At 38.6% G+C, this 17,128-nt stretch overlaps 2 protein-coding genes across 2 annotated transcripts in view; one reads left to right on the forward strand and one right to left on the reverse strand.

Moving 5' to 3' along the window:
- LOC136443893 (sericin-2-like) overlaps positions 1-17,128 on the reverse strand; it is a 77,175-nt gene that overhangs the window by 52,848 nt on the left and 7,199 nt on the right. Inside the window, exons 4-5 of the mRNA XM_066441266.1 lie at positions 16,239-17,078; positions 957-989 (exon numbers count right to left, since the gene is read on the reverse strand). Of these exons, the coding sequence (XP_066297363.1) occupies positions 957-989; positions 16,239-17,059 (854 nt within the window). The 5' untranslated portion in view covers positions 17,060-17,078. The remainder of the gene's footprint in view (positions 1-956; positions 990-16,238; positions 17,079-17,128) is intronic.
- Positions 1-17,128, forward strand: part of LOC136442917 (lisH domain-containing protein ARMC9-like) — a 310,166-nt gene that overhangs the window by 50,330 nt on the left and 242,708 nt on the right. The gene's annotated exons all lie outside the window — the stretch shown is intronic.

Below are 17,128 nucleotides of genomic sequence, written 5' to 3' on the forward strand. Positions count from 1 at the left end.
CTGTTATATTTGAAAAAGACACACTGCACTGATCTGGATATTTCCTAAAAAGATAAGAGTAAATTGTAGAGATTTTAAGTACAAAAGCCATATTCACGTTTTGCATTAGGCTCAGTTGAAATAACCTTTATTGGTGCCTTTAATTTCATATTAAACACTGCAATTACACAGGAAAATTACAGCTCACTCCTCTGAAAAGACATCCTAATGATCAGGTGCCAGTGGTTCACTTATTGAAATGAATCAATGTAGTCACGATGCATACTAACAAAGCACTACTGCCACATGCAGACACTGCAAGAGCCTGAACAGCACGTCATCAAGTCTAATAACAATCACTGTGATTGCACTTAAGACATATCCTGCACGTTCTTCCTGTGCACATGTGCTTCTGCTGTTGAAGGGTTTCTAATGAGATACTGATTTAATGGTGACTTTTCTAATGGTGACTTAAAGTCGGCAGCCGTGTATGAGGGAGCTTCAGGTGTAAGCCTCAAGCATCAAACCTCTGCATGTAAAAGAGCCCAACACACTAATCGAGAAGAGTAGGTGTGACCCAGTGTGCTTGGCTAAAAACTCGAGCCATAGCGAAGCCGCATTGCACTACTAATTATTACTTAAAAAGGCAATGTGCTTCACCGCAACTGAGGACGACTGGCTTACCTATCTTAAACCTGCTATAAATAACAGTCTGCTTTCGTAAATCTTTTCAGTTTTCTCAAAGACATTCAGTGACAATGAATGGAAAGATCTAGATGCATCTGCTTGTAAATCATGTTATCACGTTGCCTAGTTGAAACTGCTATGAATAACAGTTTGCTTGAATAAATCTTTTCAGGTTTATCAAAAGAAATTCTGTGACAATTAATGGAAAGATCTAGATGCATTCCCCTGTTAAGTACGATATCAACTCTAATCTTAGTAAGAAAAGGAAAGAAAGAAAATAGGAATCTTACCTGTATGTCCTTAGCGTCAGCGGGGCATCACACCTGTAATAAACAAATAATAAACAACATTGTAGCAATGGGCTGCATTTCTGTAAACAACCTGTCATAAATGACTTTCAAATCAACAGTTTCTTTATGTCTACATTCAGTGAAAACTGCTTCACAGAAATACATATGACTACAGAAAATATTCAACAGTCGGGTTTGATGAAGGTTAGACATCCAGGTAATAAGATATGACAAAAACTTTTTGGTACTCGAGCAACAAAATTAAATTTTGAATTTCAACATTTGTTATCCAGTTGCTTGTATAACTTTTTTTGACATATTCAACAGTTGGCTTTCTCCCTGGTGCTGAACTGATTTCTGACTTTTATTCTCACAATTTCAAACTGAAAAGTCACAATTAGACTGGTGGTGTACAGTCAAAAATTTGGGTAAGTCCAATATTTGTGTTGGAAATGACAGTTAAAACATGTTTCAGAATGCCTATGCTATGGTCACTCAGCCCTGTCCTTGGTGCTGAACAACATTTTTACTGGCAACATTGTATCACTGGCATTAAAGAGGGTAGAAACAAAACAGATTTTTACACCCTTGAACGTATATGGTTCTATCTACTTCAAACCCTATGTTTTTAAATAGTAAGGGTTCCAAAAACAAGTAGACCATTTTAGCCATATGATGTCATCAAACCTGCAATTTGGTTCATTCCAGATAAATGTCGTGTTCTCAACTTTTCATCCAAAACTTTTTTTCAAGTCTTACTAATGCCTTACTCTCCCTACCACGCTAATCAGTACCTGGACTTAACAACATGTACATGTACATGTACCGGTATGTAGCAAATCATTAATTGTTTTAGCATGAAGCTTAATCCGTGTTGTTAAATGCCAGCCATTATGAAAGACTTTTGACTTTTGAGTTGGAGGCAGTTGAATTCTTTCAGATTATTCATTGTAGATCTATTGTGTTGTTGATTGTTGACTGGTAAGAAATGACATTTATACAACCAATCTATATGTCTGCATCACTGGCCAGAACTAAAAATGACTGCAGTTCCTATGCATTGTGATAGGTGGCACTGTGTACCTGCCTGTGTCTTTACAAAAGGTGGAAGCACTGTGCAATTGCACATGCAGAGGGTAAATTTACAGTATTATCAAATCTCTTTTTTCAGCCTCCTTCCCTGGCACACTTGAACTTTGCATGGAAACAAAGAGCCTGTCCTGGTTTTGTACAATTTATCTAAGATATCAATATAATGTATTGAGACTCTACACTACATCTTCAAATCTTAGAATCATATCAGAGACAGCACTGGCATATACGACTGACTTGTGGATCAACATAGACCAAATTACGCATAAAATAGAAAAAAATGGAATATTACAATATTCATATCCCATCCTCAAATCCTGCTGATCCATGCATAGCAAAAGACACACATTTCCTCAAACCAGTTGTTAGACGCCCTGTTACAGCACCACCCCTACATGCAAAATCTTGGTTTCAGCCCAACTCTGGCAATGCTTTCTGTCACCAAAGATATAGCATCTCAACCTTAAGGTCAATAAGATCCTAATTACTCACTCCACCAGTTCTTTTAATGATTTGTTTGTCCATTCCTTCCTTTGTTCCACAGGTACAAGTCTATTGTGGCAGGCCTCAGCCACACTGATGTCTATCTGATATTTTATCATGTTCTGACATACCAACAAGGCCAATATTACAATGGCTCTTTCTTGTTCAAATATGCAAAAAGCTACAACATATTCTAGTTTCCTATTTACTTGAGAGTTGTTTAATTCAATCTTTCCGTTGTAAATTCAGTACTGTAAATGCAGAAATGTTCGCGGTGGTTTTATGTTCGCAGTTTTGGCGGCGACCGTTTCCCCGCGAACGTAAAACCACCGCGAACATTTTTGTCCGATACTGTAGCAGTATGTGACTGTAGCGCTGCCGCAAACTTAAAACCACCGCGAATATGCCATTTTCGCCATAGCGCGAAATAAAAACCATGCGAACTTAAATGCATTTACAGTACTTTGGCTGTCATTCTTTTCATTGAAGGAACTTGAATTCCAGTCCACTAATTGAAAGCAACATGTTGATAACACTCAGGAACTGTCTCCAGGATCTGTCCCTCTGTCCCAAGACAGGAACTTGCTTGTTGGGATGGACAAAAAGTTAACCCTGTCCAAAATATCTGAACTTCATGACATGAACGGATAAAAATGAATTTTTGTAAGCTTAAAAATCCAGATTTTACAACAGAAATAAACAACATGGGTTTGCAAACAATAAGTGGGATGGAAAACATTTTAAGCTGGAGACAGCCCTGTCTGAGACCCTGAAATGCCTACTTCCATTGCTGCCAAAAATGTAATTTGTTTACCACTGCTTACTTTGCATTTCTGTATTAGAATTTCAAAGAAGGAACAAATGTGGACTATCCATAGGCCAGCCAAACAGCTGTAAGTTGTATAACTGTAACCAGCTACAGTTTGACATATCACTGCCCTTGTCAGAGGTTAACATAACAAACACTCCTCCACAATTAAGAAACAGTAACTGTTACTGTCTCAGATAGAGAATATACAGTACAGCACTGTAAAATGAAGAAAAAATGAACAATATGATGATAATTCTAAGTTAGACTAAGTATACAAATCTCAAAAGTCTTAGAAATAATCCCATTAACAAATCAACCTGACTTTTTGTAAGGAAAAAATTTAGAATCTAAAGATTTCATCCTTTTGCAACGAAACAAAACTCAAAGGTTGCAACATATTCTAGTTTCCTATTTACTTGACAGTTGTAGGGAATAAAACATGTTGACCTAATCTAATAATCATCCAAATAGATGAAGATAATCTCAATTCTTAATGACTATTGAGATATACAATCTTAAACTATCAAAACATATTATGTACTACATATAAATACTGATATATTACTTGGCTTGCAATGTATTGCTACTTTTGATACTATCAGCAGCTATAATGGAACATCCCTCAGTCTAATTTAAAATAGATTACAGGATGTTTATATCCAAAGGTTTCTTTGAATTGAACCATAAACAGTAAAGCCACTGTAAGTGGTGAGAGAGAAAACAAAGGATTCATATGCCTTACCAAAACTTACCTTTATCGGAAAATATTCAAATAGGAATATACAAACGTACAGCACTTTCTCCAGCCTGCCATGCAGGAAGCATAACCACACTCAAGGCCAAAAACATACAAAATATACATACTCTAGGCAACCATTGTGCTTATACATTATACAGTAACAACATTTTCTATTTTGGAACTTATAGTGGGAAAAGTAGTCAGTGTTTACTATATTTGTTGACACAACTAATGAGGCATATCATAGTACATGTATCTAGGAGAAGATGTGTACAAAATAAAAGGTAAAAACTCACCCTACAGACATAGGCACTGACATCCTGAGGTCTGCCTTTACTAACAACTAAGAATATTACTCAAGCTGTAAGTCTTACTAATACTTGCCACCATACCGTATATTCTCAAATAGAGGTATATGGATATTAAGAACTTTTCAAAAACACTTCTGTTTTCATAAATCATTACATCTGTCTAAACGAATCTATGAATACCACATTTGGTGGGAAACAGTAGAAATATTTGTTATCAATTTCAAACATTAAGTCTTTGTAAAAAAAAATAAAGATTCAAATTTCAAACTGTCTAAGGTGAATCATTTCCTTTTAATTCACCTTCAGTTATGTACCTGTAGTTAGGGCTCTTTACACATTAACTAGACCATATGCTAATCTTCAGTATCATATAACAATACAAGTCTCTAACTAAGGTAATGCTAAAAGGCTGTTTTAGCCCACTACGAAACATAGAGATGTGTACACGTTAGTGATTTTACGGTAGATTCCCCAGTATTGAGACATCCAGGTCAAGCTGACAGGAAGCCCTGTAGGCAGTACAGAGTCTAGACTGCCACACACCAGCACTGAGTCACCGCTACCTCACTCATACATGCTGGCTACAGTTCAAACCACAACAGGAAAATGGATACAACTATCAGGGTCATTCCATTTTGGTGGTTTGGTTATGATCAAGGGGTGGTTTCTACTGCTCCACCCCAGGACAGTCAACATGTACAATTCAAGTTCCCTAAACACTGTATCAAATGTCTTCAATATGGGCTAGTATGTGTGCCAAAAACCCAGACACATCCTGGCATAAAAATGTATGTATAGCCTTTACAGTTTACAGGAAACAAGGAACAATCAAGAGAAAAAATAGGAAGCCTGGGGCAAGGAGAGGGCACATCTTAAAAAAAGACGGCATAAAGAAATGGTCAGAGGGTCATATTCGAAAAGCCTTAGTTGAAAAGCCCGGCTATAAAAAGTCTCTGCAGTAACCAATTTGCAAGTCAAAAACAACAGACATGGGTCATGTAGGAACTATCTCCTTGGAAGTGGACCAAAAGCTACAAATCCTGACTCAACAACACATCACTGTCTCAAAATGGAAATGGGTTAGGTTTCCAAACAGGACAAATACAAGATGTCTCTGGGTACTACTGTAACGGTCTAACAGTAAACTCAGACAGCTAAAATAGATTATCTATAATGTGTTAGAAGGTAGTTAATCTGTTTAGGTCACACAATTCCCCCCCTAAGGTTCTAGTATATTTTGAAATAAATCATGATTATTGATTATATATCATAGACAAAGGACGACATGAAGACAGAGGTTTGGATGGAGACCTTGAATCTAACTAGTCAGTCAATGAAACTGTGTGAACCAAAAGCACAAACTTTCCTCTTAAACTCTGTTTCCATGTAAGATATTCCAAATCAGCATTATTTCTTTTAAGTCCGTGAACCAAAAAATTGACTCAGTGTTGCCTTAAGAAGTCTCTGCATTGTAACAACTCTGTCCTCAGCCTCAGGCCCTTTAGATGCCACAGAGCCACCAGTTTTAGGTTAAGAACTAAATTCTTCCATGACGAGTTAACCAAGAAATGCACTTTAGACCTAGTTATCACGAAAGGTATTAGAGTATAAGAAAATACAAATAAAGACCAACTCCCAGCCTGTTTACATATACAGCAACTGCTTCTCACCCAAATGTCGCAACCTAGGACACAGAAAATGTCTGTATACATACTTCCGTACACTTACCAAACACCAGCAGTGCTGCCTTATGTCTTTGATGAAGAGAAATCCCACTGGCACAAGACATGAACTTGTGTGCCTTACAAGAAAAACAGTGAATCGGAGTGACAGAGTCTTCTGCCAAGACTTTCATTAATCCACCCCAAGTGCCAGCAAACACAGTCCTCCGTCCAAAATTGATCAACTGTCACCGTTTATTGCCAAAGCGATCACCTGAACTATCACTGCACCCACGGAGAAAGTGACCACGCCACTGCAAACAGGCCTTATCTCTGGTCCAGCTCAAACAGACTGCAGAACATAGCTTCCCAGTTTCTCTGTGACTAAGACTAAACATGTGTGTATGTATAAAACAACTATACAAATGGGATCTCTCTCTACATACACAGAGATGTAATGGGGAAAGTACAGTCATGTATGCCGAGGGAGGAAATGCCCTAGAGCTCCTACTAGCTTTTAAGTTATTACCACTTTTTACTACCACCAAAATGTAAGGTCCTATCTGATCACAGTGAATTGGCTAGAAAAACATAGAAGTTATAAAAACAGCTACTGTAATACTGGCGCCCCTAAAAAATCTGTTATTGCTTGACTCTGTCAACAACTTTCTGTGGTACAAAAATAGAATTTAAGGAAAACTCGAGGATGACTAAAAAAATGTCACTATCCAAGTTCATGCATGTATTAGCTGATGAAACTAAATGTGTACACTTACACAGTTACAGTGTCAGCACCAACACGAAGTTCCAAACATCACTCTAAATGAAACTCCACTATACTCCCAATTGAGTTCATATACATTGTGAATGGCACCTCGTATGAGGACGACCTGAACTGAACTGAACTGAACATTATGAGTTTTTCATAACCTACCTTTCCTTCCATAGTTAACATGAACAAATATACAAACTTACTCAGTGCAGGAAGTTCCAAACGTCACTCTAACCTAACGTAACTCCACTGCACTCCTGGTCAAGTTAAACGTATCTCAATGTTGCTGTCCATATAACCAACGGTCCTATTCCTCCATCACAGTTCACATGAGGACTTGAACAAATGTGCAAACTTACCAAGTCAGCGGCAGCAGTACAAGAATTTCCTAACGTCACTTTAAAGGTAACTCCACTACACTCCTGGGCAAGTTAAACGTATCTCAATGTTGTTTTCCATAACCTCCCTTTCTCTCCACTACCAGGTAAACCAATGTGCAAACTGAGTCCGAGGCAACAGGACGCTCTCAACGTCACTCCCAAAGTAAACCACACTTCAATCCGGCGGAGTTCGTAGGTACCACAATGTTGTTGACCATAACCGACCTTTCACGCCATCAGCCCACTTGAGGCTGTTACCATGACGATATTTGCCATAAAATATTCCATCCAGCCAGCGTCTGTTTACCCTCTTATACAGAACCTGGCACCTGACAGACTTTATGTCAGATATATAGGGGATAAGGACTTTAGGGTAGTATGGTCAGCACAAAGGTGAAACCAATGTGTCTAACTTTATGGGAAAAATTGCCACTTCGTCATTCTTTAGTGACAGAGAGACAGATATACGCATTGTGACCTTCTTTTCCATAATCTGGGACAAGGAGAGCTTTCTTTGGTTCCCTGTAAGGGGGGGGGGGCAAGTTTGGTTAAATATAGATAAGGAGTGTTTTTAAGTTCTTTGAAAATTATAACCAAGGTATGACATGACATATTGGGGTGGCCTTATAATGCCAGGCCTGGACGACCTTCAAAAAAACCTGTCTAAACCCGGAAACATTGTAGGGACTGACATATTGGTAAACTTGTTCTATTGAAACTCAGTGTCAAACTATTTAATTTGTTCCTTTCTGACATTGTGCTGAGTAAAGAAGCTTAAGACACAGCTGTGTAGTATCACCAACAGATGTAGACTCAACTAGACATGTATATGTAAAAACATAAAAACTCTTAAGCCCTGGGAATAGTGCATTTGGTTTCAATATGTTTGACTATAGTTTGACTGCAAGCTCAGTTCTAAGTCAGACAAATATGTTCATACCTGGGTTGTAAGCCACCACTCAACATCTGTCAACACATTTCCATACCATTTCTGGCTGCAGACAAATGATATTATTTACTCAACTTGTGTGACCTTAGCAATGCATGCAACAGTCGCAACACCATCTTATTTTGTTGGTTCTCGGATTTTCTTTAAATCATGCTGATTTGGGATATTTAGATAGAAACTAAGCCTGAGGAGAATGACTGGTTCATACAGTTTCAGCGGTTCAAACAACTTAATGAATAAAACCTCCTTGCTGATATTACATGATATAAAGTAAGATTCATGTTTTCCCTTCAGGATCTGTTTTCACGAAATCTCCATGATCATGATGGTATGCTAAAACCAAAGGTTAAGGTACATTTCATATCAAACTTACAGTAATATCATACTTATCATACTTTTTAGATGTAATCTTGCCAGTAGGACCTTTTTTTGATGAAACAGTTGTTGTAAAATCTGCCTGAAATTCTTTTTCCAAAATTTTGCAAATCTACAACTAACTAATAAAAGACCAGTGGACAGACATTGAAGACAGATAACAAAATAGCCATGACAGTTAAACTACGTCTTTTGTGTTTTCCAAGTGACTAAAGCATTCTGGCTTATACCAAAGAATAGAATTCCTTACCATGCTGCACTGTTGCCCTCACCTACAAGTACATGTACATGCACTCAACCTTGCAAGTTGCATACCTCCTTCTACATGTATTTCCTGAAACCTTCTGTCGTGTTCTCAGGCCTGTACACCTTACACTTAGTAAGCAACATTTGAGGTCACTTCTGGATGACCTTTACCTTCGTATCAGTTTATTGCACTGTAGAAGACTTAACTACATTGGCATATATACGTGGCTACAGCGATGGAAGTATTTGCTTTAAGGCTCATGACTCATAAAATGATAAGACTGCAGAAATAACTATGTAACAGAACACTTGTGTAAAATGTGTACTAACTAGACAGTTTTATCTGTCTCTGTGGTTTTCTCTTCCTTAAGCAGTTTACAGAAAGGTTGAAAACCAACAAATTAAGTCTACAGTACGATGATGTATGATTATACTCAAGCTTACACAAGATGAAAAATAACATTTCCTAATCATTACAAATCAACTCTTTGACAAAAGTTCAACTGTCAAATATGCCATGTAGTGCAACTGACAAAACTTTCAAAAACTTTTCAACAAAAGTACTGTGATGCCCAGTGGCCTGTTTGATGTTAATCTCAATTTTACTGTCTGGCTCCTGAAACCACCTGTCATTTTCTCACAGTATTGCAGGCTGGGCCATAATCTGTTTTTGATGAAATTTTTGTCAACAACATTATCTACATTCACCTACACTGTAAACAGCTAGGATTACAGTCACAAAAGCTCTAAAAAGCATTTCTAGTGGGCAGCAGATGTAATGGGAGAATAATAGCTTGGTCTCTGGAGACATTTTATAACAGATAGATAAAGAATTAACTTTATCATAACTTTGTTGGCTTTGTGGGCCAAATCAGGAAAATAAAAAGGACTGGTCATACAGAGTTAATGCTTGTGTCTAACTTGTTTGTAAGGCCACACTATTTCAATTTGTTGGGTCTTGGATTGGAAAAAAATGCTGAACTGAAAAATCAACATGGAAACATTGCTTGACAGTTTTACAGAGTTAAGTCAAGAATATTCCTCCTTGTTCTCAATTTCTATGATGTCCTTTTGCAGATATTTCATTCAAAAATGTTGGAGGACCAAAAACACCTGTTATACCTTAATCTGCAGTTTGTACTATCACCACAAGGAGGCTCTTTTGATACCATAAATGCAATCTTTTTCTGGACAATTCCTACACCTTCATTCTGAAAAGAAATTATGTATAAAAAGTAGTTCATCCAGAAAATGACCTTGGCATTATTATATAGTATCAAAGGGGTAGTATAGGAATGTTGGTGACACAGCTGTGAAGTGGGTGGAAGGTCCAATGTTCCAGCATAGGTTCACAATCACACACTCAAGTGTTTACCACAACTTTGGTCAGGTTTACAAGATAATGATGAATTAATGTACTCAGGGCATAACATGTCCTTCAGAACACATTGCTCGTTGGTTTAAACATACAGAGTTTATTTCACAGTTGGACAAAATTGTGAAAATGGACTCTAGCCAAATTATACTGTGGGCTGTGTGCAGAAGTTTCAGGTGAACATTATATACAGTGTACTGGCTGCTGGAAGCATGTTTGAGAATGAGAGTGCAAAATTCAAGTAAAAGAAAACACACAAAAGGCACCAACTTCAAAGCAATTGAGTCAAGATATGCAAATTATCTTATTGACAGTCAGACTCAAGAGAATGTAGTGCTACTTAAGTAGACGTAACAGTACAATTTCTATCAAGCATGACTTTGTAAAAATATCATCACCTTCTTTTTTTTAAAGCTGTCAGTGGTATTATTGTGCCCTGAGACCATGCCTGACTCATGCTGATTCTGCAATGTCTGCCCGTCTCTCCCTGACAACTGGCTTGTCCACTGCAGTCCATTCATGATCACATATGAACAAAGGGCCAGAGGGACCCTTTGACCACCTGGCTTAAGTACCACTGATTGTGGGCTATCTATTATGCCATTAGGGAACATTGTTACAGTTTTAGGGCCTGTTGCTACACTACAGTCAGCATAGATGGGTGTTTGGCAGGGTAGTTAATCTTCATATAGACTATTTGGGACTGTCTGTCATCAGTCAATTACTACAACTGCATATACTGTAAATGCAGAAATGTTCGCGGTAGTTTTATGTTCATGGTTTTCACGGCGGGCGTTTCACCGCGAACTTAAAACCATCCCGAACATTTTTGTCCAATACTGTAGCAGTAAGTGACTATAGCACTGCCGCGAAATTAGAACCACAGCGAACACTCAATTACCCCCTAAGCGCGAAATAAAAACCATGCAAACTTAAATGCATTTACAGTATATATAACCTGGGAGGAAGACATTGCATCTGGCAATATTCACTCCCTGAAATACTGTGTGCAAAGATATATGGACTCACCTTGAATCCTGTTTTCATGTTGATATCCCAGCTCTAATCCAAGAGACCGAATCTTCCATTGACTAAATTAGTGTGGCCCAATAGAAAAATACTAGACACTTGCGTCTTTCATATAACTGCCTTTGGTTGGTCTTAATCATACAGTTCAAAGTACAGTCGATCTGGCGATAGATTGCTTGGCCAAGAAGCCAGAGGTCCTGGGTTCGAATCCCCTGACATGCAACCGATATTGTGCCCTTGTCCTCTACCCACTCATGATCAGTTGTGAAAATGGGTACCTGACTTTGGTTGGGGAGATAAAAGGCGGTGGAAGAAGAGGAATGGGCTCCGCCTTCGAATACTGTGCCCTAGACACAGTGGATAACAACCCACCGCTCCTATGTCCTCAAAAGGGCTATGGGACTACCTTTACCTTTACCTAAGTACAGTCAAGGTAAGGCTAAACATACTTGTGGTCTTCTGTCTCTGCTTTGTCAATAGAACAGAGAAATTTCATACCAGTTGATGTTATCAAACCACCCACAGTCGTCTGCAAGACAAAATCTCACCTCTTGTTCTAACACTTAACCTACCTTATTTCTTATCAGAGTATTTTAAGAAGCTATGTGATTGCCTAGTAAAACAGGGGTTTGAATATCTTTGAGATGCTATCAAAGATAGTACACTAAACCAGTTGACCTGGACATTTTTGATCAGGATGATAACTTTAAAATAGTTCTGATTCAACGAATGTTCTGTCGGTAATCAGTATAGCATTTTTTATGTCTCTTTTTATTTCAAAGTCAATGATTTTACAGATGAGAGTTTCAAACACTTCTGTTTCTTCTAAATTCTAGAGAAAATCAATGTTTTGGAACTTGTAAAGTCCTTCCCTTGATAACATCTTTGTATAGGCTAGCAATGTGGAGTTTCAGAATAGTAAGAATTCTTTTTCTTTCCCTAAGCAACCCAAAATGAGAAAAGAAAGACATCTACAAAAGTTTCATGGCTGGGGTACATACCTCTCACTGCAACAAGTCTACCATGTCTGTAATTAACTCAAGCATTCTGCCAACATGCTGTAGAAGGGACAGTAAGTATGACTGGTTCCACAAACCATGTCAGCACTGATACCAGTGAGTGCTGTCTAAATACCCGTCTACAGTACAAGGAAACTTGAACGAAAAGTATGAAATGTCATGTATATTTATGCTAAACCCACCAAAAACAAACAAAAAAGTTATGGTACATAAATGTACTCTCCTAACAAATGCAACATTGGCAAGATATTCTCTATTCTTACAATGTATTTAAGATCATAGAAGTTTTGGCAAACTCTCAATTGGTTTCTACAATCATGTATAACCAATAAGTTATACAATTACAGTAACCGATACAGACATGGAATTCTATACCACCTTAAAAGTTAAACTCAGGGCATAGTTACTTTGGCTACTTGTGTGGCCAGCTAATAGACAAGTTTGGCTGCACTTTCTAACAGAACATAGCAACCAAATTCCTGAAGAGCCAAGAAAACCACTAAAACCAAAACAAACAAAAACTTCCAATACATACAAGGTTGCTGCCAGAGAGTTTGATCTCTTGCGGAGTTTTCCCCCTTCTGCCATCGCTGTGTTCTGGTGGTAACTTTCTTACGTGCAGTGTCTCTTCAGCGACAACTGTTCCCAGAGTTGCGATCACCACAGAACTGACTGCTGTGATTTCTGCCTGCCTTCATAGCAACCCCCACTCTCATTTCCAGGCTGATAACACAGATAAGGAACTCAGCCTGAACAAGTACTGCCCCACATGGCTGCCCTGGAAGCTATCCATTAGGCCAAAGTAAACCAACTCACTGGTTAGACGTAACCATAGTGTGAAACACACTGCAGACAGTAAGGAAAGAACACTCAGATCTGAGGGACCTAAAAACTCTTCAGCTTTTTTCAATCTTAGTTGTATGTACTGGTAGAGGCTGTAGGAAATTTCAGCAGGTTCAAACTAAAAAAGAATTAAATATCTTAAAAATCACTACTTGACAAATTCAGTTCAGAGAAATACAAGTATGACAATGACCAACAACAGACATTAAATTTCTATGAAAAGACTGTCTTAATTACGTCTAAAGATGACCTTTCCATCCTGTGATGGAATAGATAATACATATTACAGTATAAAAAAATCAAAATGTCGTAACACTTAAGTTTTACTCCAAAAGTCTTTCCCCTTGATGGTAACCATGAAACTGCTATTGTATCATAGTTATTCTGGTCCACAGGAAGACTTCCTGCAGAATCCGCAGCAGAGGAAGTTCCCCAGCCCTGATCTGCGGTGTGTGACCTGGGATGGAATTGTAATTTTCTCCTTTTGTACAGTAAACAATACAGATGACCTCCACCGGCTACCCACTGACACTGGATCTTAAAGTTAGACTTGATAGATTACTAAAAATCAAATTCATACATCCTTCCTCAAAGTATAAAATCAGTATATCGACAACTCCAAATTAGGAGTATTTTTCATAAATTCAATGTGTCCTTTTGCATTAATGATACAATTTTACTACAATATCCTTTTCCTGGATAACATACGGTAAGCATACCTTTATAATCTAGCTATAGCCAGTATAGGTAAGGACAAATAAATACTCAAGGCTACCTTCTTCCATATCTAAATTCACTCAAAGGGTTAAATATGTAACTTTAAGTTAAAACTTTCTATTTATCTTCTTTCTCATACTCGTTGGCAGGGTAGAGTTTCAAAGCCATGCACTGGGTCACATTAAACAACACGTCTGTTAAGAAATACTTCCTGGCAACATGTTGTGGTTTGGAGGGAGGAGTCCACATTTCTTTAGCCTGGTATTCAAACCTATCATAGCTGTCTTCGTCCTCTTCAGTAGTTGGTTCATATTCAAGGTGTATCATTGTATGCATAGTACAATTGTATGTCGATTTTTTGTTAATTGCATTGTCTTAGATGACATAGAGAATTGTCTTAGACGACATAAAGACTCGGAAGCTTTAACAGGTTTTGATACCAGGCTAACATTTCTTGAGGAGATAGTTGACTTCCGCCCTGACAGTCTCTGAGGGAGGAAGCGTAGAGGGTCTGCTGTGGATCCCAGGTGAGACTGAGTCAAACCACGGCAGCTCGGGGCTGTGAGCTGACAGGACCTGTCACATCAAGTTACCTCCACTCCTTTCAGCTTTCAACTCTCGACACAGATTACAGCAGCAGCTATTTCCTACAAAGAGGACACTCACCATTCTCCCTGCTGCCTAACCCCATAACCAATAGAGAATTGGTAACCAAATAGCTACTTCAGTGTGCTAAAGGTTAACTACCAAGTTGAACATTCCTACCATCAATCTTAAATGGTTTTCAAGAAATTATTCTCCTTACACCTAAAATAACACCAGCATATCGACCAACTTTTTCCAGTCATTCTCATCTTTGTTGTCATTTTGTCAGAAGACTTGTTTCATTTCCTGGTTCTTCAAAGAAAATTAGTCCATCTGTTCTGTTGATTCCAACATGTCATAATTCAATCACCCAGGGAAACCTGGAAATAGCCTGAACCTACATCATAAACCTCATCCTCACATCCCTGTGATATGACTGTAACATATCCTATTCACATGCATGGTAACTGCAGACTTCAGCACTACAGGATTTTCCTCTTCTAAGCTTTAATCTAGATAGAGCTGATTCAGAAGCACTTCCATCCAAAACATGAATAGAACTTCCTCAAACAGTTCTGCTTTGTTACTAATGTTAGGATCAATACCATCTTATCCTCCCTGACATCCTTCCTGTGCGTTCATTTCCTTCTTCAAAAGAAGGCAATTTTCTGTTCCAAGACATCTGTGTCTGCTGGCACGTCTTGTATGATAATGTTGACAAATGCCCTATAAATAGTATAATGTCAGACATGTTGGTGTTCTTCAGCAGTGATCCTCTTTTAACATATTTCTTGGAATGGAACATTTAAACGTCCAAGGTTGAAAACTTCTGCAATATATTTACATGTAGCAACTCTAACTGGGCAAAGCTTAAATTTGTGCATGCTGTATCTATACTTACACAATTTATCATATACGGTATCTGAAGTTAGATATTACCACCTACAATCTTTAACATCTTAAAGGCAACTGTGCAGGTCAATCTCTGTGAAGCAAGCTCTGACATAATAGATGCTATGATGAGGATGTTACATTCAATTCTATATGGGTTACTGGTGCACTGCAATACTAATGCAGCCCAATAGAGGGCACTGCACTCTGATATACAGTATTTGTGACATCTTGATGATCATCAGTATTTACTAGATGTTTGTCATTTGCTGTGCCAATGTATGTCATTTTCTACCTTCATATACCTAGTTCAAAAATTATCTCACCTTTATCCCTCCATCCAACCAATCCTTCCTTTTCACATCAATGTAACAATGTCATCATCATCATGTCTGTTATCTATCCGTACATGTATCCACTCATGTATTCTTCCGATCAGCTATTCAACCTCAATACCAGGCCAAAATACATGGCTAGAAATAAACTCCGTTTGTGAATAAGACATGTTATTACCCAAAGTTTCTACACAGTGAAATTGTTCCTTTTTTCAGACTTGTAATTGTATACCATCAGATGAACTCACAGGGCTCGAAATTCATCTTTGGGAATAGGTGCACTGGTGCACCCAACTAAAAAAATTGGGTGCACAGAAAGAATTTTGGGTGCACCAGATAAAATAAAGTTGAATGTTCTTCAGAACATAATCACAAAGTCTAATGCTGCTGCCTTTCTTAAGAACTTCAATCTGTAATTCTATAGCTAACTTTAAAATTTCAAACAAATAATATATTACTTAGTAAATAAAGTACAGCAAAAAGTTATCATGCTGTTTTTTATACTTACATTTCAAGAATATTCTGTATACTAGTGTATAATAGTACCTTAACCCTATAGCCTACAAAAATATCTAGGTGCACCAGTGCACCCACAGTCAAAAATTACTAGTAGGTGCACAGCTCCAATTTTGGGTGCACATGCACCCACTATTTCGAGCCCTGACTCACCTCCTGCACTTGAAGCATGCCGAGTGGTAGACCTCCCCCTGCACCGAGACTCGTTCGCTGTCAGCTGCCACACTGAACCCACAGCCGCAGCACGCGTTGTGGACAAACTTCCGCCTCACAGACCTGGAACTGGTCATCTCAGCAGTCTGTCTCATGGACATGGTACTGGAACCGTGTGTCGTCTCAGTGGTACCTGGTACCTCTGTTCGCTTCACAGACCTGGTACTCGTACCAGCAATACTAGTATAGGTACCTTGTCTCATGTCAGCGATACCTGGTATCTCTGTTCGTTTCACAGACCTCAATGTACTGGAACCATGTGTCATCTCAGTGGTACCTGGGACCTCTGTCCGCTTTGCAGACTTGGTACTGGTGATGGTACTGGTACTACTGCTGGTACTGGCACTGATGCTGATATTGGTGCGTTGTCTCATCTCAGCAGTGACTAGGACCACTGTTTGCTTTGCAGAACTTGTACTGTTCTTGATGCTGGTACTAGTATTGGTACTTTGTGCCACCTCTGCAGTACCTGGTACCATTGTCTGCCTTATAGCTCTAGTACTGGCACTGGTATTGTTTCTGATACTGGTACTAGTATTGGCACTGGTACTGTTTCTGATACTGGTACTAGTATTGGCACTGGCACTGGTTCTGACACTGGCATTAGTACTGGCACTGGTTCTTGTACTACTGGCACCGGTACTGGTACTGACACATATGATATCAGCAGTACCCTGGGTCCTCCTCAAAGATCTGTTTAAAAATTTTGTCTTGCCAGAATCCGTTGCCGCTCTGAAGCTCTTTGATCTGCTGCCCTGCATTGCGTCCTTTCCTGTAATCCTGTAACAACAAGATAAGTGATATCAATCAGCGCCCACTAGCGGCTTCCT

This window comes from Branchiostoma lanceolatum, chromosome 10, assembly GCF_035083965.1.
Source record: "Branchiostoma lanceolatum isolate klBraLanc5 chromosome 10, klBraLanc5.hap2, whole genome shotgun sequence".
In the NCBI taxonomy this organism is placed as follows: Eukaryota; Metazoa; Chordata; class Leptocardii; order Amphioxiformes; family Branchiostomatidae; genus Branchiostoma; species Branchiostoma lanceolatum.